The sequence below is a fragment of the Rhinolophus ferrumequinum genome, chromosome 12, assembly GCF_004115265.2.
Source record: "Rhinolophus ferrumequinum isolate MPI-CBG mRhiFer1 chromosome 12, mRhiFer1_v1.p, whole genome shotgun sequence".
Taxonomy (NCBI): domain Eukaryota; kingdom Metazoa; phylum Chordata; class Mammalia; order Chiroptera; family Rhinolophidae; genus Rhinolophus; species Rhinolophus ferrumequinum.
In genome coordinates, this window is record NC_046295.1 from 453,621 (window position 1) to 477,906 (window position 24,286).

General features: G+C 35.7%; 2 protein-coding genes across 5 annotated transcripts in view; one reads left to right on the forward strand and one right to left on the reverse strand.

Moving 5' to 3' along the window:
- Positions 1-24,286, forward strand: part of CENPP (centromere protein P) — a 237,870-nt gene that overhangs the window by 62,390 nt on the left and 151,194 nt on the right. For all 3 annotated transcript variants that reach the window (XM_033122662.1, XM_033122664.1, XM_033122661.1), the window contains exon 5: positions 2,520-2,616. In XM_033122662.1, coding sequence (XP_032978553.1) covers positions 2,520-2,616 — 97 coding nt within the window. The remainder of the gene's footprint in view (positions 1-2,519; positions 2,617-24,286) is intronic.
- OGN (osteoglycin) lies at positions 5,862-24,023 on the reverse strand. 2 transcript variants are annotated; one of them, XM_033122659.1, is made up of 7 exons: positions 23,806-24,022; positions 22,532-22,777; positions 20,225-20,318; positions 12,958-13,116; positions 10,640-10,842; positions 8,549-8,644; positions 5,862-7,764 (listed from the first exon to the last, which is right to left on the reverse strand). In XM_033122659.1, the coding sequence occupies exons 2-7, from the start codon at positions 22,715-22,717 to the stop codon at positions 7,594-7,596; spliced, it is 909 nt and encodes a 302-aa protein (XP_032978550.1). In that variant the 5' UTR covers positions 22,718-22,777; positions 23,806-24,022; the 3' UTR covers positions 5,862-7,593. The 2 variants fall into 2 exon arrangements, with proteins under 2 accessions (XP_032978550.1, XP_032978551.1); XM_033122660.1 differs by lacking the exon at positions 5,862-7,764 and adding an exon at positions 8,348-8,463 and having other exon boundaries at positions 23,806-24,023.

A 24,286-nucleotide genomic window follows, 5' to 3' on the forward strand; every position in this document is an offset into this window, starting at 1 on the left:
TCAGTATTTCCTTTATCTTTGGGTAAAGAAAGACGTCATTGGGGGCCAGATCAGGTGAGTAGGGTGGGTGTTTGATACAGTTATTTGTTTACTGGCTAAAAACTCCCTCATGGACAGTGCCGTGTGAGCTGGTGCATTGTCGTGATGCAAGAGCCATGAAGTGTTGGCAAAAAGTCAGGTCATCTAACTTTTTCACGCAGCTTTTTCATCACTTGCAAAGAGTAAACTTGGTTAACTGTTTGTCTGGTTGGTACAAATTCATAATGAATAATCCCTCTGATATCAAAAAAGGTTAGCAACATCGTTTTGACTCTTGATTTGGACTGACGGAACTATTTTGGTTGTGGAGAAATGGCTGACTTCCATTGTGCACTTTGACGCTTTGTTTCAGGGTCGTATTGGTACACCCATGTTTCATTACCAGTGATAACACGGCCCAAAACATCGTCTTGCCTCTCCAAAAGGTCTTGGCAAACTTTGATTCTTCTTTGCTTTTGTTCATCAGTGAGCTCCTTTGGGACTATTTTTGCACACACCTTTCTCATGCCAGGATTTTCAGTTAAGATTTTCCTAATTGTTTCTCTGTCCATGTTTACTTGGTCTGTTGTGCTTCTTACAGTCAGGCGGTGATTTTGATGTGCAATTCAATGAACTTTTGCAATGTTTTCTTCAGTTCTGCTCCTTACTGGCCGCCCTGAACTTTCCTCATCAGTGACGCATTCTCTCTCCTTAGAAAAACGTTTAATCCATTTGTACACTGCCGTTTTCTTCATGGCATTCTCCCCATAAACTAGGACTAACATGTCCCTGATTTCACTTCCACTCTTGCCAAGTTTAACAAGAAATTTAATGTTTGCTTGTTGCTCTAATTCAAGCTCAGACATTCTTACGACGGCACACAAAAACATGCAACAACAATAATGAACTCTATCAGCAAGACACACTGCCACACGTCGACACAAACACAGCTGTGAGACACTGGTATACCGAGATTATGAAACCTTTCCGAACTGTTTGTACACTGCTGCCAATGTAAGTGCACAGTGGCAAGTTCACGAACGTAATTGTCAGACCTTGTACACGCATGTTGCCTACAAATTGCTTGTGTTTGTGTTGTCAATATAGGTATAATATTAAGAGAATTAAGATAAATTCCTATGGAAGCTCATAGGCATAGAAAGGAAATCATTTTTAGTGAATTTGGAATGGGACATGTGGTGTGGTGGGTAAGGTCATTTTTCAGACAAGAGTTCTCTGACACTGACTGGGTGTCCTTTAATTCAGTTCAATCCAGACATAGACCCACAGGTTAAGGACAAAATCCTCCACAAGATGCCTCATTTCAGATGCCAGCCAAAAGTCTCAGGGGCCACCTGAACTTCTGACCCTACTTGGCTATAATTTGGGTGTTCTCACAACCCCGTGAGATTTGATAATTTGCTAGGACTCAAGAGAACTCACTGAAAGTGCTATATTAAAATTACAGTTTTATTGTAAAAGCTACAACCCAGAAACAGCTCAGTGGAAGCAATGAAGAAGCCAAAGTCTGGGCCTGGGTGGGGTTGGGGCCTGAGGCCAAACGTAGCGCTTCTGTGCTGTTTCTCTTGGAGTCCATGCGCCTCAATTTCCGGTCACGTCGTTGTGTTTGTTCACTCACCAGGAAGCTCCATTGAGCTTTGTTGCCCAGATTTTTAAATGGGGTTTCCATCCTTACATAGGGATCATTGATGAAATGGTTGCCCATGTGCTGGAGCCCCTCCCGCCTTCTCTCCTCCCTGTAGGTCTGCTTGGTCCAAAGTGTCAGTCTCTTTAATCAAATGGTTGATTTTTGTGGTGACGGGCCCCTGTCCTGAGGTGGCTAGGGACCACCTTGAGTCACTAGCAACATAACAAAGGCACTCTTTACTTCTCACTCAGGAATTTTAAGGGTTTTTGAAGCTCTGTGCCAGCAACTGGGGACAAAGACAAGATATACCGGGGGTGCCAAAAAATATATATATAAGTGGACACTTTGGTCAATGCTGCTCAAAGAGTAGTTTGCCATAATCAGAAGTGTCTGGACGCTGATGGTAACCACTTTGAGTACCTCTTGTAATTACAGAAGTCAAATGTGAATTGTATTCATCTTTTGTTATCCGTATATATTGAGTTTTACAATTTTAATACAGTTTTCCTTTCTTAAAATGTGTATACATTTTTTTGGCACCCTCTGTATTCTTTATTATACCATAGTCATCAAATAAGATTTCAAGGAGAATGCGGCATTTGAATGATGCTTGCAAGATGGGTGGATTTAAACATTTGGAGATGGGCTAAAAGGCATTCCAAGCTGAGAAAGCCACATTAGCCATCACACAGGGCATGTAAATCAAAAGTGCAGAGTTCAGTATGTAGAAATATATCTTTTTTTTTTTTTTGGCTTTAGTGGGATATATAAAAAGCGGTAATAACAAGTAAAGCCAGGCTGGGGCTCTCATTTAATGATATTTATTAATCACAGAATTTCTTTATTCTTATAGAGCAGAAGAAAGAAGAGATCTGTTTATGTTTTTCCGAAGCCTACACTTTTTTGTGGAGTGGTGTGAATATCGGAAGCGCACATTTAAACATTTCAAGGTAGAGTCTAAAGTCTTTACATTTAAACATATATGAAAAAGTAAAACTCATGTGAACTTGGGGATTTAGCATACCATTCTTAAAGTTTTTAAACAACAGAAGCTGTTCTTATGGGATTTTGGAATTTGCCTATTTGGAATAAATGAAGATGGAATTCTGTACAAATCATTGAATCTCATATGATAGAATATCTTGAGGGAAGTATATATAGTTATATTATTGATTTTATAACACATATTTTGAAAAATTATTCTGTCAAGGGTACTTGAAGTACAATGACAAATGCTAACAAAGAATACAATCACGATAGGCATATCACAGAGCATTATAATCTTTTCTTCTTGCGCCAGACTATATTTTGATCTTCTTAATTATTGTATATTTCAAGTTTAAATACTGAAGCCCCCCATTCTTGTAAAGTAGTGCTTCTTAAGTCTGATGCTAGTTCATTCAAAGGCTCCTTTTTATTCCCTTTGTTTGTCTTCTGGCATAGCTAGCGTTACGTTTGGCTGCATTGTAATCCCCCAGGTCCTACTTAGGTGGATAGCGTTGAGTTATTGACAGCAGTGATCCACACAAGCAGTACTGAAAGAGTCAACAAATAATGTCTCCCTGTTCAGGTTCCCTCACAAGCCAAACCGGGTCATAACTGTTGTTTTTATGGCTGGTAATAACTCTCCTTTACTTTGGATTCTGTTGTTGTTGTTGTTATTATTATTATTATTATTATTATTAGCATAGTATTTGGCTGAGCTAATGAAATCTGTCAGGCACAGGGTTTTCTTTAGAACAAAATGTGCCGGTACCTATCCTGTACCTGTCCTGTACCTGTACCGTGGTCCCTTGAGCAGTTCTCATGATTATGTTTTTTACTTGCAGGTGCTCTTGCACTGGAACTATTAAATAGATCTGCTTCACAAATGACTGAGGAATATGGTGGAGGTTATGGTTATGAATCACCTAATGTGGTTGTTTTACTTATAATTTCGGATGGGTTGTGGGAAAGGTGAGCGCTAGCCCCGTTTCCAAAGCCAGTTGACCTCCAGGTGCTTTCAAGGCAGATACGGAAGTATAATGGATGTGTTTTTCCTCTAGAGGGTAGCATGCTTCTGTGACCTGGTCTTTGCTGGTGATAAGGTTGCTAGAAGGAAAGAAACACATTGCTGTGCAGCCATGACCAGTGTCTGTCCCTAGAACTTCTTCGTCATCCCTCACTGATCCTCTGTCCCCATTGCACTCAGTTTGCTCTTCCCTTCTCCCCCCAGCTCCTGAGATCTGCCACTCTGTCTTCTGTTTCTGTGAATTTGATTACTCTAGGTACCTACCTCATTTAAGCAGAAAAATGAAATTTATTCCTTCTGCCCAGCTTATGTCACATCGCATAATGTCCTCAGGGTTCATTGATGTAGCATAGGTCAGGATTTCATTCCTTTTTAAGGCTGAATAACATTCACCTATATATTGACCACATTTTGTTTATTTGTTCATCTGTTGATGGACACTTGGGTTGCTTCCACTTTTCGGTTGTTGTGGATAATACTTCTATGAATAATGGTGTTCAAGTACCTGTTTGAATCCCTGCTTTCCGTTCTGTATGTGGAATTGCTAGATCGTATGGTAATTCTATATTTACGTTTTTGAAGAACTTCATATTCTTTTGCACAGTAGCTTCACCCTTTACATCCCTAACAGCAATGTACAAGGCTTCCGCTTTCTCCACATCCTTGCCAACATTTGTGATTTGGGGTGGCATTTTTTATTTTTTTGTCAGAGCCAACCTGATGGGTGTGAAGTGGTATCTCACTGTGGTTTTGATCTGCATTTCCCTGAAGATTAGTGTGCTGAGCATCTTTCCATGTGCTTATGGGCCATTTGGGTATTTTCTTTGGAGAAATGCTATTCAAGTCCTTTGCCCATTGAATCAGGTCGTTTGGGGTTTTTGTTATTGTTGAGTTGTAGGAGTTCTTTATATATTCTAGATATTGATCCCTTATCTAATATGTAATTGGCAAAAAATGTCTCTTTATTCTCTTGATAATGTCTTTTGTTGCACAAAAGTTTTTAATTTTGATGAAGCCAATTTATTTTTTCTTTTGCTGCCTGTACTTTTGATGTCATATCCAAAAAATCATTGCAATATTTAATGTCATAAAAACTTTTCTGTTATCTTCCCAAAGAGTGTTGTAGTTTACTTCTTTACTTTAAGTTATTGATCTACTTTGTAAGCTAAGGGTCCAGCTTCATTTATTTGCATGTGCATATTCAGATTTCCAGCACTGTTTGTTGAAGAGACTCTTTCTTTTTATATTGAGTGGTCTTGGCACCTTTGTTGAAAATCATCTGACCATATATGCTCAGGTTTGTTTCCGGGTTCTCTGTTCTAGTCCCTTGATCTGTATGTCTGTCCTTATGCCGGTGCCACACTTTTGATTGGTGTAGCTTTGTAGTGACATTTTGAAAGGAGAATGTCTGAGTCCTCTAATTTTGTTCTTTTGAAATTTGTTTTGGCTATTTGGAGTTTGTTGAGGTTCCTTATGAATTTTACGTTCCTATTTCTTTGAAAAATGTTACTGGGGCTTTGATAGGGCTTGCATTGAAGCTGTTGATTGCTTTGGGTAATACTGACATATTAACTATTCAGTTTTCAATCCAGGAACACAGGATGTCCTTTTATTTATGCATGTCTTCTTTAGTTTCTTTCGGGAATGTTTGGAAGGGTAAAATATTTTTAATTTTAAGCCTCAGTTTCTTTAATTATCAGTGTCAAGAATGAAGCAATATCTATTTAAGATAAGGGATCAGCATGTTTTTACTGTCTCATTATTTTATTTGTGACTTAAGGATGTATATAAGGTTGTCAGGTACCCATGTTCATGTCTTCTTTTTATATAGAAGTCTCAAAATTATTTTTTAATGATAATTCTATAATTCAGAATTTTCCCCAGTGTTCTTTTCTAATTATTATTTTATCTAAACCTCTGGCCTTTAAATTCTCTAAAATTTGAGAGTTATTTTATGATTTTTTTCTCCTTCAGTTAAATTATATGAAGAACATAAGACATTGTTTGTCTGGCGTTTGGAAATGTGACGGGCATCCCCACTGACCATTCTCCCCAGTTTCAGTCCCACGGCGCAGGGCTCCTTATCAAGTTTATTTTTCCAGATAAAGATACAGTTTATTTCCGTTGATTTAATCAAGATTGCAATAGTTCAAAGATTCTATTTTTCCAAGTAAAACAGGGGTCTTCTGTTTGAATGGATTTTATTTTGCACTATTTGTTTTATATTAAAATCAAATGTGCTCACTCTTATGCTAAGCACTTTGAAAGTGTAAAGAGAATATTGAATGTGTTCAGTGTACTCAGCTTTCAGTCATAGAGAAATGAGGCATGCATATAAATTAATGACAAAACAGTATAATATTTATGATTATCAGTTACCAAAACAAGTGAATGAGTGTTATGGGGTAATTACTGTGGCATTAAGAGATCACAGATCATTTAATGAAAAAATTTCATTTTGGGGTAATTGACAAGTTGGGGAAAAATTGAAAATAGATTGGTCATTTTAGGTAGGGAAAACAGGCAAATGCTTAAAACTAGGAATAAGTATTTGTTCTGGGAATAGTATACAGAGACCAACTTGATTCTAATGTATAATTTATGTTGGAAACAATGTTGGTAACTGTTAAATACATAGCTCAAACTCATGTTTCTAAAGCACTGATAATGTTGTATTGTAACCCCAAAGCCATGTGGAGATTGTGACTTTTGAGTGAGGTTTGGGCAAGTGGAAAGTTATTTTCGGAACTTCAATCTGACAGCATTGTGTTATCATAAATCATCAGTATTAGATTAAAGATGATTTCTCAGCGTTAAATGTATTATGTAATACATGTATTATGTATACAGCGTTAAATGTATAGTTAATTATGGGTCTTTAGAAGATGTGGCTCAGAAGCTTTTTTGTTAATATACAGTCTGTATGACCATGGGTCTGTATTGGTTGGTGGCACGGTAGTGTGTAATAAACCACATAATTTATTTTGTTTTCATGTCTTATATTCGGACAAATTTATTAATAAGAGTCTCATTCCTATAGTGTAAAAGAAAATATTTTGCAGTATTTATCATGTTTGCAAGGCTTTACAATAGAAAACTTCATGGCTATTTTCTGAAAAATGGGATATACTTTCAGATTTTTTTTTTTTAATATGCATACTGATTTTGGTCTGCTTGACTTCATAAAATGTTTTATACTAGATTTAGAATGTTAATATTAAGATAAAAGAAAATTTTGTACTATTTTACTAAAGCCTTTAACTGTGTGACTACAAAGCAGAAAAGGTTTGAGCGTTACTATATTAGCTCTTTATCAGAGAGTAAAATTGCGCTTTATTTGGAAAGTGTTTCCTAGGTATGAGACTATGCTCTATTTCTCAGGCTAAATAAAAATATAATAGCTGCCTTAATAGAAAGACAACAGAGTTTCTATTTCATAATTAACAATGTGTGAATCATAAAAGAAAAATGGGAGATCATTGGGAATATTTATCTTTTCAAAGGTTTTGGAACATTAGCCTTAAATGCTTTCTGGATCCAGTAAAGGCCAAATAAGACAAACAGTTGAAAGTTTCTTGGACTTATCCTCTTGCTTCTTTACTAATAGAAATAATGCTTCTTAAATTTGAGTATTTATATAAAAACATACCTTTTAAATGGCATTCTACTATAAACAACAAGGATTTTGTAATGTTGTTTAAATATTTTTCACATTACTTTGTTTGGAACTTAGAGATTCAGTCTTACTTTTTACTTGTTATATGTGAGCTTTTTGAACATCCTTGCTTAAAACATAAAATTCCTTCATAGTGGGCTACAAAGTTAATATTAAACAAATATTTATGCTCCTTTAGCCATTATTGAGACAGATTATACGTACATGTGTGCTTTAGTTTATATGCTGCATTGACAGTGGTTAAAAGTACGACCCTACAGGTAATCTTTTTAAGCAGATGAAACTGTTGGGGTGCTTTCCCAGGATGATGGGATTTCCCTCCAAACGTATCTCTTCTATGCGGTCCCGAATGTAACGGGTGTCATTAGCCTTGCAGAACGTGTCATCTGTAATTGAAGTTATGTTGTTAAACTGGAAAATAAAAAGGAAACATTTTTCAGATATCAGAAATCAACCTTTGGTACACTATGTAAGTGGGATCTCACAGAATATTTTGTTTAAAAAATGATTTTTTAAAACATTGTGCATACTGTGTATCCATGGTAATAAAACCCTCTCTGTGCAATCTGAGCCTTTTTTTAAAGCCTACAGTGTGACCTTGGAAGAACAGACTACTTGCTGTTACTCAGAGTTATATCCATGTTAACGGAAAGTTCTGAGTCTAAGATTATATCAGCTGGAAAATGTATCGTATTCTAGAGTATCAACTCAAAATGCCTACTGTGTCCTTAAAAGAAGTACAGTAAATAGGAATTTTGGTGATGCTGAAAGACCAATTTTAGTTTATTTTCATTCCCTCTTCACTTTTCTATTACCACAAGTTGATGTTAGATAATAAATTCAGTTGGAAAGTCTCCAAAAGCAAATATTTACTGCTCTTTGGAGAAAGAAACAGAAGCCAGAGGTCGTCGTGTCCCCTAACTTTAAGTCCACGTGCCAGAATCCCTCGGAGATACTAATGCATAGCTGGAGACAAACCCTGGTCTGAGAGCAGACCTCACTCACACCTAGTGTTGCTGGGCCGCTCCGGCTGCTCTGGACAGAGCTGGGGCTTCCGGGCAGGAGAGTGCATCGGGCTCAATAGGAATACTTGGGACAGGCAGACTTTACCTGAGAACGTGAGTTTCCTAATGAGTCATAAGACTGACCCTTAGTGATTAAATTGAAGTCAGAGATTGTGAAAGGGGCATCATACCTGAAGATGAATTACACGTAAGCTTTCTGGTAAATTCGGAGGCACAGATTCCAGCGCATTGTGGTCCAAGTAGAGGAAGGATAGCTTATTCAGTTTCTGTAAGGAAAAGGCACTTTTGCTGTATTTTTTGCATTTCTTCACAAGATTCAAACTCAACACACACCTAAATGTACAGATGGATATATACATAGATACTGATATAGACACAAATCAGTACTATTAATCATTACTTGGCTTTGGGATTGTTTTGGTTTTGCAAATAGTATATTTTGGTCCTTTACGACGGGCAGCAGAGCCTTGCTGCACTCCCACATTTCTGTCCACTTATCTGATCTCTGAATACCCAGCTGTGCCCGGCCGAACCCTCGTGCTAGTTTCTGAGGGCTTCGAGTTTGTGTTAGACACAGCTGATGAGGTCAGTCCTCTGCAGGATTGAGTTTGGATCCTGGTGCCGCTATAACTTGTCTGAGCCTCCAGAACTTCCCATTTTAGCTCCAATTTGTAGCAAAATGAACACTCCTGAGAGGTGTGTGTGCTTATTAGTAAGACGTTTCCCAGAGCAATTTAGTGAATACCTCTCAAGTTACGACTCTTCCCCCAAGAGCCTACTATTTGGTTACCTTTCGTCATCAATAACCCACTATTATGTATAAGTTTATAATATGATTTCAAGATGTAGTTTCCTCTGACATTAATCTTTTATCTTAACTTTCTTTGATATGCCTCCTATGGCAGAATTTGCTAATCTTGTTTTTTTTTAAGAATTAATTTGCTGGTATTTTGATTGTTTCATGAGCATTCTACCATCATCCACCATACCTTACCAAAGGGCCTCTTTGCATGGGTTGGAGTAACCTGATTTTACCAATGGCTTTTGCAGCTCAGGGCATTAAGCAAAACTACAGAGTAGCTTAGTTTATTATTTCCATGCCAGCTTGCCGTGAATCCCTTCTGTAATGCATGTGCAAAATCCAAAATACTCAAACATTCCTTTTCTGAAGTGTTGATCAGTTCCGGTAGGTCTCAACATACCAGTTAGTAAAAGGCCTACCAGCTCAAATTACATAGCTTCAAATTACAGGGTTTTTTGTTTGTTTTTAAGTGAGTCCAGCTTTTAAAAGTCCCCTAAGAGTCCCTTAAATTCTGAGGAATTTTGATGTGTCTCCAGATAATCCCTTAAATTTGAAAAAGGATTCTTTAAATGTAGACAAAAAGAAAAGAAAAAATATTTTTACATTTCTGGCAGCTTGTACACTTGTGTGATTATCATAAACTTTATGACAGTGACTATTTGATAGCTAGCTTGAGGTGCTTCTCATTAGAAGCTACAAATCTTCCTTTTGACTGAAGTTGTCTGTCGCCAACAGTAGCATGACCCTTTTAGCTGAGGCTCCTTCCAGGACTGGAATGAGAACATCAGCTCTCAGCTGAGGTCATTACTTCTCCACAGACTGTGCATTTTGAGACAACCTGGCTACCCAAATCAGAGCAGATCACCTTCCCGTTTAGGTGATCTACTCTACATATATTTTCTTGAATTACTAAGTTAAGAAATGTATTTAATTGTTGCTACATGCAGAATTTTGTATCAGATGCCATCATGGAATTCAAAAGAAAGCTTCCCTACAGAATTTTGTGGCCTGATACATTTAAGTATTAAAAGTAAAATTCAGTGTTTACTTCTAGAACTTTGTTTTTTCTGTCATTTCTAATATTGTAAGGAAAAAGAAACAGAGGAAAATTCCCATTTTGAGGTTTTATATAGTCTTGGTGCCACGAGGGTGTGAACCATGTCTGTACAAATCAATACTTTCTGAGTGAACAGGTGGAAAAGATGGGACACAGTGTTGTCCATAAAACAAGATAACGGTTCTATAATTTCAAGTGAGGTACAGGCATAAACTAGACAGAGTGAGCCTAACAGTATGGCTATTTATTATGTAAATAATGTCTTTATTTATTAAATTGAAGTAGTTTTAATACATAAAACCAAATCTAATGGAGATTTTTCTCTTTCTTTTATCATGTTCTATCATGTGATCATTGGCTTTAGAAAACTGACACTGTGCAGTCATGCTCTAAAATACTTACTTTGAATGTATTTGCTTTGATCCCTCTACTCTTGATTTTGTTGTACTTTGCATTAAATAAAGTAAGCTTAGGAGGAAGAACTGGAAGTTTCAGTAGTTGATTTTCAGCTAGTGTAAGTTCTTCCAAAAGAGAAAGTTTTGAAAAAGTGCCGTCTTCTATGTCCTCAATCAAATTTCCCGTAAAATCGAGTCTTCTTAAGTTAGCTTGAAAGGAAAACATACAAAACATACAGAAAATATACAAAATAAGAAGTTAAATTCTTCTTTGTCTGGACTGAAGGAAAGCATTTGTTTAACTGGTCATTCAAACATCTTTTATTTTTAGTGTCTAGTAGAGTGTCTGCAATTAGTAGCTCTGGGAATTTTGTTGAATGAATAGATGGCCGAGCATCTATTCTGTACTTGACACTGATTGATGGCCTTTCTCGCCGGAGTCCTAGGCTCTCAGGTTTGGAAGGGAACTTCAAGTTAATAGAGTCCTTCAATCCTTCTCTGTGTGAATTCTCAGGACACTCAGGCAGTTTGAAAGAAATTCTTGCTGCAAATCAGAGAACATAAGCAGCACAAGTAATTGAATTAGAGACCTGTAAATATTTTGGGATTTTTGGCTGGGGTGTTGCATTGTCATTGTGGGTCTATTATCTTAATCTCTCTGTGCCTTTCTGCTTAACAACAATAGACAAAAATGTTCCCTAATTTGTTAAAGTAATGCAAGCTAAGAGTAATTCAGTGTGTGTGTGTATGTGTGTATAACTTTTGTCTGTCTGGGACGATTAGAAAATATAGTTACTTGCCACTTGAGATAGTCATATCTATAAAGTTGCTGCAAACACTGAATTAGTAGATACGGAACCATTGCTCCTATGGAAAATACAGGGCTAGGTGCCTTCGAGCCTCCTGTCACACGTTTTCATCAGCTAATCAGTACTATATAGTTTTATGTGTGTTTCTTTTAAAAGATGACTTACTAGTACATATTGTTGATACACTAACAGTAAATTCAACAGCCACCAGCGCTGTAACACGCATTTGATGATTATTTAACACATGTATTTTTTCCGTAAGGCGCATCTCAGCCCTCTCGCACTTGGGAACACTAGAAAGCATTTCAGCACTACATTTGGGGACCATTTTAAACAGCAAAAAGCACAATAATGTGAAAAATGTGGCACTAAGTAGACTGAACAGGACTCTTGTTTACAGTATAAAAGCAGAAACAACAGATCAGAGCGCCACCTTGTTCGACCGTGGCTGGGGAATTCCATTATTCCCTTTTGCCACTGTGCACATATCTGCCAGTGACTGTGACCGTGTGGCAGATGTTGAGTGGAGTTACAAATCAATCATAGCAAGGAGGTGAGTTTGGAAACTTGCAGTCCACAAATGATGGGAACAACTACTTCAGCCAGTGGGGAGCTACCCTAGCAGGGGCAGCCTGAGCCCAGTTACGGTTCGTCTTGTAAATGCAGCGGGGCCAGCATTTCTTGGTTCGATTTTCTTCAGAAGCACTTGACAACCCAGGAATCTGAAAAACTTAGGGCTTGGTGATCCAGGACTGGGACTAGGCACCGAGGAAGTGCAGGGTTTTGGTGCTCACCCTAGAGGTGGGTGGTTGTAAGGTTTGGTAGGATGTCAGAAGGCCGGGTGTTAACCACCTGGGAAGGAATTACAGGGCGCTGTTCTCGGGACAGTTCCGTATTAGAATCGTGGGAGGCGTTCAGTTGTGTTTCATGGTGATGCCTGGGCCTCTCCCCAGACCTAAATTAGAACCTCTGGGGACGAGAGCCGGTGTTAGCAGTTTACAGTGCTTCCCCAGGTACTTTTAATCGTGCCGCCAGATCCAAGAACCATGAGTTAAAGTACGGAAAAGCTGTTTCTGTGCTTTCATAGAAAATAAGACGTTGGAGAAGCACCTGACGAGGTTGGTGCTACTGACTGGCTGAGGCAAATGCATCTGGAAGTACCAGGGTTGAGAAGGCGTTTGCCTGTAGGTTAGAATGGCTGTCAACAGAGACACCAACGTCACCAGCAGAGAAAGAGGACAGGAGCTCTGCATGGGAAGGAGATTCGGATCTTTGTGAAATGTGATGGGGACGTCAGGACTCCAGCAGTGACTGTCCTGGGAGTGACAGGCCACAAGTGCTTACTCTTGTGTTTATGTGACTTAAATGCATGAGTCAATACTGATGTCTTATTTAAAACTAACTTCCAGGGAGCATTTGAGGTCTTGCTTCCCAGCATGTCTTCAGTTTGGCTCAAATAAACTCTTATAAAAATTAAAACAAAATAAAAAACATAAAATAAATAAAACTGACTTACGTATTTCTGCAAAATCTTTGGCAGTCAGCTTTTTAATTTTGTTGAATCGTGCATAAAGATAGGCTGATTCCTTTGGCAAGGGTGGGACAACATCAATGTCGACTTCTTCACAGTATACAGAGCCACTTAAACACACACACAACAGGCACGTAGGCATTTCTAAATTGGGGCACAAAATCATAAAAATAGAAACAGTAGTTTAAAAATGTTTGGCCTCTAGTGGCAAAATTATTGCTATTTTGAAAAGATATTTTACAGAATTATAGGTGATAGCAGGAAAGATATCATGGGTATGATCGCTAGTAACTGTGTTGTATTGTAATTTATAATTCACCAGAATTTTATTTTAGATTTTGTAATCCACAATCTCTTTATTCTGTTTTAGCATTGATCCCTTAATTGCTGAATTGATTTCTTCATTTGAATACTAAAAAAATTCATAAAGCCGGACTTAAGATAAACACAAGCTTAATTTATCACTTGGCATGGCACAAACACATTTCAGATTGGTGATAGCTAAGGAGTTTAGAAACCACTAGTTAGATAAGCAGACTCTTAACTTGAAAATTAGAGTCATCGTAGGCACCGTTGGGATTCCGTTTCACTCTACCATCATTCATTGCATTTACTTGTCATGCCTCTTTTGTCTCTATCAACCTGGAACAGTTTCTCAGTCTTTATTTTTCATACCTTTTACTTTTTTTTAAAAAAATTATTTTTCAGGGTATTTATTTTGCAGAATGTCTTTTAATTAAGTTTTGTCTGAGGTTCCCCATTTTTGGCAAGAATACCATGGAAATGATTTTGGGTCCTCAGTGCCATGTATCAAGGAGCACATGGTACCTATCCATTCCTGATAATGCTGTCTTTGGTCATTGGTTCATTAGGTGTCCACCACGTTTCTCTCTCTGTAAATATTTTTCCTTTTGTAATTAATAAGTATCTCCCAGAGAAGTACTTTGAGATTTTAATCGGCTAGTTTGTCATTAAACTTTCACCCACTAGTTTTATCATCCATTGATTCTTACCTGAATTGTTTATCACTAGGATAGTTGCTAAATAATAATTTTCTAATTCCATCATTCTTTCTATACTTGTTGTTGACATTCTGGTTAAGGGTGGACCATTCCCTTCTTATTTATTTCTGTCAGTATGAACTTATAAATTCCTCATCCCATGGGTCATAATACATTACCATTATAGTTATTTTTATAGTCAATTGTCACAGATTAGCCAATGAAAGCTCTTTTAAGATCTTGTTTATACTGCCACAGCTTTTTTTGTGGTTAAATGATGTACAATAAATTGCACATATTTAACTTGTATAAGCATTTGACATTATATACCCACGAAATTATTACCACAGTCAAGATAATTAACATAACGATCACCTCCAAAACTTTCTCACGCCCTTTGGTAATTCCTCCCTCCCAGTCTTGTCCCCAAGCAACCATTGATCTCCTTTCTGTCGTTATACATTGGTTTACATTTTCGAAAATTTTATATCAAAAGAATCATGTAATATATGCTCTTTTGTCTGGCTTCTTTCACTCTGCGTAGTTATGTTGATATTCATCTGTTGTTGCTTGTATCAGTGGTGCATCCCTTTTTATTACTGAATAGTATTCCATTGTGTCAATATACACAGTTTAGTCGTTTCTAACAGACATTTCAGTTTCCAGTTTTTGACTATTTTAAAGAAAGCTGCTAAAAACATTTATGTACCAGTTGTGTGGACTTAGGGGTAAATTCCAAAGAGTAGAATGTCTGGGTTGGTGTATATAAACCTTTTGAAGAAAGTCCCAGATTGTTTTCCAAAGTGTTTGTGTCATTTTTATTCCCTTCAGCACTGCATGAGAGTTCCAGTTGCTCCATATCCTTGCCAACATTTGGTATGGTTGGACTTTTTAATTTTAGCCATTGAATCAAGGTGTGTTGTGGTAACTCGTGTTTTAGTTTGCATTTTCCTAATGACTAATGATGACGAGCATCTTTTACATAATTTGCCATCTGCATATTTTCTTTGGTGAAGAATCTGTTTAAATCTTGTGCCTGTTTAATTTTTTAATGGGATTTTTGTATTATTATTATTATTGTGGAATTATAAGATAAGACATTATAGATATGTCATTTACCAGATTTATGTTTTGCAAATATTTTCCTCCAGTCTGTGACTTGTCTTTTTATTTTCTTATCAATGTCTTTTGAAAAGCAAACGTTTTAAATTTTAATGAAGAACAATTGGTTTCTCTATAGTTGTGCAAACTCTTTGGCAGCCAGCTATTTATTTATTTATTTATTTAGAAATAACTCTTTGCCAACCACTAAGTTTTTATCCTTTGTTTTCTTTTAAAGGTTGTGTAGTTTAAGTGCTTTATATTTAGATATAGGGCCATTTTGAGTTAATTGATATATATGGTGTCAGGAAGGGTCAGAGTTTCTTTTCTTTTCTATAACTTTTTGGTTCTTTCAGTACCATTTTTTGGAAAAGATTATCTTTTCTCCATTGAATTGTATTGCCACCATTGTAAAAAGGGAGTTTACCATGCTGTGTAAGTCTATATCTGGACTCTGTTTTGTTCCATTCATCTATTTGTTTATTTTTATGCTAATACCACAATATCTTGATTTCTGTACCTTTATAATAGATAGTATAAATCCCCCAACTTTATTCTTCTTCAACATTGTTATGACTATTATAGGTTCTTTGCATTTCCACCTAAATTTTAGAATCAGCTTAATTTAAAAAATAACAACCTAGGATTTTAATTGGGATTGCATTGAATCTACATATAAATTTAAGAAAAATTGCCATCTTAATGACATTTGAGTTTTCTTGTACTTGAGCACAATATATCTACCCATATGTTTAGGTCTTTTTAATTTCTCTCAGCATTGTTATCTAGATTTTACTGTACAGGTTTTATACATCTTTGCAAATATATACCTATGTATATTTAATATTTTGATTAATTCTTTAAAAGTTAAATGTCTCCTTTATTCTTTGAAAACTTCCTTATTTTCTGGCTTCATAAGATGTCCCAGACCAATCTTGCCTTTTTCCTACCTCAAGCCTGAAATCAGCTATTTCTTCGAGGAGTACTGGTTACTTTTAGTAGGGAGTGGTATTTAGAAACCAAGATCGAGATGTGGATATGCTCATTGCTACTGGGATCTCATTGCTTTAGGCTTTTTCAGCAGAGAGAGCTAGGAAATATAAGTATGTATATTTGTATCCTCTCCATATATAATACACATATATACATACGTGTATAGGTATATACTATATTTATATCCATATACACACATATAGACATACATACACACACACACACACACACACCATATACATATATACACAACACATTCACACTTACACAGAGAGACAAACACATCTATATCTATTTCTGTATACAAGCCATGAATTGATGGTGCTATCTTCCATTCCAATTCAACTTCACAGTATTCATTCTAGCCTTCTCCCTTTCCATATTTGTAACACGCTTCTCGGATTCTGAGAAACCTAGTTCTCTTATCACAGTGTGTTTACTTTACTTTGGTCAGTCCTAGAACAAACATTAAGTTGTTTTATTATTGCTAACCTGTAACACTGTGGAAAACAAATCTATTCACTGGAATTTTAGTATTTGTCTATTGTTCTTTTTTATGTTTAGCCTGAAGGTACATAGTCAAAATACTGTGTTCAAGGTGTACTTTGATTAGATTCCCCCGACATCCCGCCACCTCAGTGTGTTACGTTATTCATTTGAAATATAATTCAGTTTCTATTTTTCTGTTTGTATTTCCGTTTTTTTGTTTTTTTTTTTATGTTATCCTTTAAATTTTTTTTTAAATTGGGGAATATTGGGCAACAGTATGTTTCTCCAGGGCCCATCAGCTCCATGTCGTTGTTCTTCAATCTAGTTACGGAGGGCACAGCTCAGCTCCAAGTCCAGTCACTGTCCTCAATCTTTAGTTGCCAGGGGCACAGCCTACCATCCTATGTGGGAATTGAACTGGCAACCCTATTGTTCAGAGCTCGCGCTCTAACCAACTGAGCCATCTGGCCGCCCATATGTTATCCTTCTTAATTTTGTTTATAAATGAATTTGTTTGCCTGTGTGAAACCTAACATTGTTCTAAAATCAAATCTACACAAAAAGTGTATACTCAAAGAGTCACTGCCCTCCCAACAATACCCTTCATTTCCCATTCCTTTTCGCCACTGGTCCCATCTGTAACCTGTATGTAATTAGCCTCAGTGTTTTCATTACCCTTCTTGATTTTCTTTTTCACACAAGTGAGCTGATTACCTGGATATGTTCTTCTACTATCCCCTCCTTTGTGTGACGAAAGGCAGCATACTATAGATACTCTTTTGTGCTTTGGCTTTTTCACATGACATATTCTGGAAATCATTCCATGTGTTCATAGAGATCTTCCTCATTTAGTTTTACAACTGCGTAGTATCCCATGGTGTGGCGGTACCATATTTTATTCAGCCACTCTTCCAGGCATGGGCAGTTAGATTGTTTCCAGTGTTTTGCAATTATAAGCAATGCTTCAATGATTTTTGAATATGTAGTTTCTTACTTTTGGGGTTTATCTTTAGGGTCAATTCCTAGAAGTCAATTGCTATGTCAGAAAATAAATACATATTTAATTTTGTTAGATATTGCCAAATTCCTGTCCAAAAGTGTTGTACGAGTTTGCATTCTCATCAGAATTGTAACAGACTTTGATACCGCATAGCCTTGCCAATGGGATACAGTAATATATTGCCACACTTTTATTTCTTGTCAGATAGGTTAAAAATGCTTTTTCAATGTAATTTTTACTTGCATTTCTCCATTTCTCTGTGTGTGAGGTTGAACGTCTTTTCATGTTTAAGGGTCATTTTTATACCATTTAGTGAATTGTCTGTTCATCTCTTTTGCCTGTTTTCTCCAGTGGATTTTTAGTCAGTTTCCTTTTCCTGGATTTTTATGTGTTTTATTTTATTTTTTCTTTAAATAAATTAGAGATATTAATTCTTTATCAGTGGTATAAGTTGCAAATAGCGTTCTCAATTTTCAGTTGTCTTTGACTTCATTTATGATGTTTTTTTGCCATGCAGAAGTTTCATTTTATAGAGACGAATTTAATGATTCTTTTTCTATTATTGTCTCTGGATTTTGAGGCACCTTACACCCACGTTATCTTTAGTATTTGTATGGTTTCACTTTTTACATTTAGACTCGAATTTATTTGGAATTTGTTTGTCTGTGTAAGGTATAGATCTAATTGTATCCCTTTTTAATCGACTTCTCAGTTGTCCAAGCACCATTTTGAAAACACATAATCTTTGATTCAGTGATTTAAGATGCTGACTTTATTATATACTAATTTTCTACACATATTTCTGTCTGTTTCTGGACTTTCCAGTCTATTAATGCACCAGTATCACACTTTTTTAAAGTGTAGAAGCTTTAAAATATGTTCTAATGTGTGGTACATCTGGTTCTTGTAGGTGCCTGTCATTTTTCACTGTTTCCCTGGCTGTTTGTGCAGGCTTGATTTTTCCATGTGAACTTGCGATTCAATCTTACCAGATCTTTAAAGAAGTTTATTGTTATAAATTTAGGGAGAGCTGACATTTTTATGATACTGAGTCATCCTATCCAAGAGCCAGGGATATCTTTCCATTTGTTCAAGTCTTTTACTATGACACTTTCCGGGTTTCTTAAGATACATTATCTGTTTTGGTCAATTTTAATTTTATTGTAGAAATATAGAAATTAGTATGTGATTTTTTTTTTCATGTTGTCATGTGAAACAATGTTCTGTGATAGAGCAAGAATAAACCAAATAGATAAGAACTATTAAGTAGGACTTTGTAGTTTGTTATCCATTTTGTATAGTTTTAATTGAAATGTACATTATTACTATTTATGTACAATCATGTACCGCATAATGACATGCTGGTCAGTGACAGACCACATATACGAAGGTGGTCCCATACGGTTAGAAGGGAGCTGAAAAATTCCTATTGCCTAATGAAGTCGTAGCCTTTGTAAGGTCGTAGCACAATGTATTTCTCATGGTTTGTGGTGATGCTGGTGTACAACCAACCTACTGAGCCACCAGTATTAAAATATTGCACATACGATTATGTACAGTCTTGATAATGAAAATAAGTGACTGTGTTACTGGTTTATGTATTTACTACACTATACTTTTTGTCATTATTTTAGTGTATGTACTCTTTCCACTGATTAAAAAATATTTGCTGTAAAACATCCATCTTATTTGCCATGTCTTTTGATGGCATCATTCTCTCTCTGGGAACAATAGGCTAAGCCATAGGTGTGTAGTAGGTAGTACCATTCAGGTTTGTGGGAGTCTGACCTTTGCAGGATGGTCACCTAATGATGTATTTCTCAGAAGGTATCCCCAGCATTAAGCACAACATGACTATATGCAGATACTCCTCAACTTATGATGGGGTTACATCTGATAAACTGAAACTTGAGAATATCCTAAGTCAAAAATGTTTTGATATGCCTAACTACTGACTATCATAAGTCAGGGGCAGTCTGTATAGCCATCTCTCCCTCTTCTGTGAGTTTCTTGAAGGCATGAATTACATTTTGATTACCTTATCCTCAGACTGTACATAATACATATGCTCCTCAACTTATGATAGGGTTACATTCCGATAAATCCAGCATAAGTTGAAAATATTGTAAGTTGAAAATACATTTAATACCCTAACCTACTGAACACCATAGCTTAGCCTGGCCTACCTTAAATGTGCTCAGAACACTTAAATTAGCCTACAGTTGGGCAGAATTATCTAACATGAAGCCTATTTTATAATAAAGTGTTGAATATCTCATGTAATTTACTATGAGTATCACTTTGAAACCATTATAAAGTTGAAAAATCAAGTTGAATCATGGTTAAGTCAGGGACTGACTGTGTTTGAAGATAATTGGTATTTAATAACTATTTCTTGAATTGTTTTTATGTAGGCAGAAAGACTTTTTAAAGGCTAAACTTGGACTAAGCTTTGTTTGTTCTTGAATGTTCCTCATTCATTACATGGGACAGGATAAGATGTGCACTCCTAATATACCTGTTTGACTTTATCTAGTAGATAAAATTCCAGTGTTTAGATTTACTATATCCTGAGGCAATTTTTGATTACTATAAAGAATAAAATTCCATTACAAGCTGTTTTTTAAAACTCTTTAAAATAATTAAATAATAGACTATTCATACTTACCATCGTTTTCTTTCTTGGTGGGTAATGGTGTGAAACTCTCATCTTTTTGTAACTGAAGACTTTTCTCGTCAAGTATTATCATAGTTTCTTTCTCCTATTAGAAAAATCAAAATTTATTGTCAAGTGTGATAAAGTCTAATTTTGACTATAAAACTGAGGGAATCACAGACAAAATATGTTTTCTTATAGTCACAGTTAATGGCATTTCTTTTGTGTTGCAGTAGGATTTTATACATAATTCCATTTCATCATTATTAAATTATAATGTAAATGTTTGTTTTGCTTGGTTTTATACCATATCGTGAGCTCCTTGTGTAAAAGAAATAGGTCTTTTTTATTTTTATATCTCCAAAAGCCAAACTCAGTGCTTCCTAAATGTTGAACATATTGAAATTCCAAATGGGAACGAGGAGAGAATTCTCTGGCTTGGAATTAAAGTTTTTCTGAGGTGAAACCTAAAATGAAAATGGTGTCTTGAGATTATTTTTATGTAAAGTAGCTCTTTCAGTTATTCTTTATTGTTCTTGTCCGAACTGAGTTCTTGATGTCATATTCTACCATGTTGAACAGAACTAAAGCACCAGTCATGTTATTATGTGAAGCACTGAGTAAACTTGTTCTGTCTCTTCTGCAAGTGACCTTTAACTACCTACGTGCCTCTATTAAGCCCTGGCCCTTGGAGTCCTTTTTATTCTAGCCTACCCACTGGCCACCGGGCCAGGCTATTAGCTCTAGGAGAACTGGGGTCTTTATAATGTACTCTCTCATATTCTGGGAGAGAACATTTTCTGCCTTACACTAAAGTGTTATGTGGAGTCCTGGTTTCTCTACCCTTTGGAAGTATTTTCCACCTTTAGTCTTGGCCTTGACTCCTTCATTCTCTTGTGTGTGGTCTGGTTGAACAGTCCCTTCCACTCTGTGTTTGTGTATTAACTGCTGTTGAATTCTACTCCTTTTCACAAATATCTTAGTTCCTGCATTTATATTAAGATAGACTTCTAAAGCAGTGTAAAGAAATGAGACAGAGAACTTATTTTACTTATTACATTTTCAGGACCAGGAACTTTGAAAGTATTCTTTTAACCAATCGATAGATTCAAATTATCCATGTGGGAGGGGGGTTATCACTTTGTGAGGGGTGTAAATGTCTAATCATTATATTGTTTTGTACACCTGAAACTAATTTAAAAAATTATTCATGTGAGCCAATAGCTTATTATGATGGGCTTTTTTTTTTCAATTTGAAGCTATGTCTAGTGATACCTATATTTTTTGTCTTAGTGTTGGCCAAGAATAATACTAGTATGTTAACTAATAACTCCATTGAAAGAAACTGTTAACATTTGCTCATGTAAACTAGAAAGAAAAGAAGGAAAGGAAGAAGGGAAGGAGGGAGGGAGAGAGGGAGAGAGAGAAAGAAAGACACAATTATAACTGGTTACTCTTAAAATCTTTGCATCTTATTTATAGTGGAGAAGAACTTTGAAGTAATCAACATTGTTATATATTTGGCTGTGTTTCTCATTGTTCCATTCTGTTTGTGTGTATGTGTGTCAAACACAGTAGGCAGGCAACAGATACTTAGGTGCTGTATTAACTTTTTCCTTACCTAGTGTTCATTTCTATGTGCCAAGACAGCCACAAGTAATTGCTTAGCTCATACCAGTGGAGTAGGAAAGATTTGGTATAGTATTAACTCAATGACAATTACGGATACTTGGTACAAATTGACAGAGTCTAAATTATTGAAACTGATTTAAAAAAGAAAGCTGTGTATTAAGTAGTTTCTCATTCTTTTGGTACTGTGTATAGTTGACATATATAAATTATTGTGAAATACTATACATATCAAAATAACCAGTACTTTTTTTATTTTCTTGAACCACTACTTCCTAAAATAATACACTTAAGCTGGTAATCCATTGTTATTTCTCCTAATACACGTTTATCCTATTTTGTTTTGAGGCAATGTGATATGCAAATGTAGGGCATTGTGTAACACTACTTAACATATAAATCTCAACTGGTCAGGGATCATCTTAAAGTTTAGTTTTCCTTAAATTTTATATATTGGTTACTATAGATACTGCTCGGTTACAATAGGTACTATTTATTAATTTAGGAGGCATGCGTACTTTAAAAATATAATCTTAGAGACAGTTATTTTTATATTTTGAATTATTTTGAATCACATAAAGTGCTTTTTCTGTCCTCTTACCTTATCAGACACATTCAGAAAAAACAAAAACATGCATTTAAATGGGCTAGACTGTTTTAGAAGTTAAATTTAGAGTAGAAATAAGGTACCTTAATATTTTTTCCATCCAGGTATTTATCCTCATAATCCTGGGTAAATAAGGTTTCTTCAAAATTATCTGTCCCATAATCATAGATGATACGTGAGTCCTGCTGCGTTGGTGGTGCTGGCTTTATCAGAGGCACAAACAGTAACAGGAGAAGTGTGGACTGCAGAGTCTTCATTTTAACAAACATTAAGGTGACTGGAAGTTATTAAGCTAGTGGCCTGCTGACTGGGATAATACTCTTTTTGCCCTGGAAATAAAAATGCAGACCATCGAAGCAACATTTAAAAGCTTAGAGGACTTTTTGGCAGGGGTGTACGCAGTAGGGACCAGAGAACAAGTATTTAACCCTTAGTGATCTTTAATTAGATGCTGTAAGTTTTTATGTATCAGTGACATTCTGAAAAACACTTTCAGAAACTGGTTTTATTTCTTTTTTAATCAAAAACCCAAACATTGTTGACAATTTCAGTTTCTTAAAAATTAGGTACCTTGAACAAAGGTACTTGTATGCTTTTGAAATTGTCTTCGGATACCTGTAGTATAAATAGTTAAAATGAAGACCCAAGATTCTGTCTCATGTGAGTTTAAAATATCATATTTCAACTTTTCTACTTTATAAGAACACTTGATTTGTATTGGTACGAACAAAATCAAATTCCAAGAAAAGTTTTAAAACTTAAACTTTAAATTTAACATTATGAAAAGTAGTCACTAGCACTTACTTTTAGGTGGCACAAAATATAGTAAAAGCCGTAATTTAAATTTTCTTTAATTTTTAAATTTTCATGTGTATCATTATTTTTAGTTAATAGCATTGCTTTTTAAATTTAAACTATGAAAAATGAAAAAATAATATTGCAGACTAGAAAAATATAGAACTTTAATCAAGGATTTAGGAGAATGTAATAGGAAGAAGGGTTTAGGCTTCCCAGTGGGTTTTATCTGGTAGTGCACATTTCAGACTTTTTTTTTTAAGTAGTAATTTCAAACACAATCACTCAGAGTTGCTGGTGCTGCATTGTAGATGCCAGTTCGTCAAAAATCAGTGGTTGAAAATTAAGAATAACATGGTTTACGACATTTGCAACACCCTGTTCTTGCCTTGCATGGATATGAAAGTTATGCAATGGTGCATATTAAAGTGCTTGTTAAAAATAATTGTTCAATGTAGCTGAAACTTAAACAATTAAAGATAGCCTTTACATTTATTCGCATTGTTAGATGAATCACATCTTCTAAACACTATTTAAAATAAAATGTGAAAATAGAGCCTACCGTTGTAGCTATTTTGAAGTTTTTTTGTGGTTTTCCTCAATAGATGTTCATGCCTGTGCAGAAATCCAAGTGGGAGGGTGAATGAGGAAAGCTGTGGAGTGATTTCAGACTGCAGAACAGAATTTCAGGGCCCAGCAGTTTAGAAGCAATTTCCATGTGGTGGGATCTTTGCCGACATTCTTTCTCGGGGTGAAATACAGTGTGTGGTGCTAGAGAACAGTGCTTAGAGTGTTTATAACGATTGTACTCAGTCTGCTTCTACCAATTACCTTAAGTTCGTGTTATTTTTACCTTGCAAAATAAACACTAATGTTTTTGTGAATATTAGTTTATGAAGATGACATAATTATAAAATCATGCCTTCATTTCATTGCTTTCCCAGGAGATGAAACATCTGCTTTTTGAATGAAATAAAACACCAAACTAAAGAAGAGTTTATGATCTTAATTTTATGAGAAGTAAAACATTGTTCTAGCACGAC

Bases quoted from the DNA above. Each gene is read 5' to 3' on its own strand.
- OGN (XM_033122659.1), bottom strand. From the start codon at position 22,717: ATGTTTGTTAAAATGAAGACTCTGCAGTCCACACTTCTCCTGTTACTG. The intron at 13,117-20,224 runs GTAAGTATGAAT...GCCCCAATTTAG, and splicing joins CACCAAGAAAGAAAACGATG to AAATGCCTACGTGCCTGTTG. The intron at 10,843-12,957 runs GTAAGTCAGTTT...TTTCCTTTCAAG, and splicing joins CAAAGATTTTGCAGAAATAC to CTAACTTAAGAAGACTCGAT.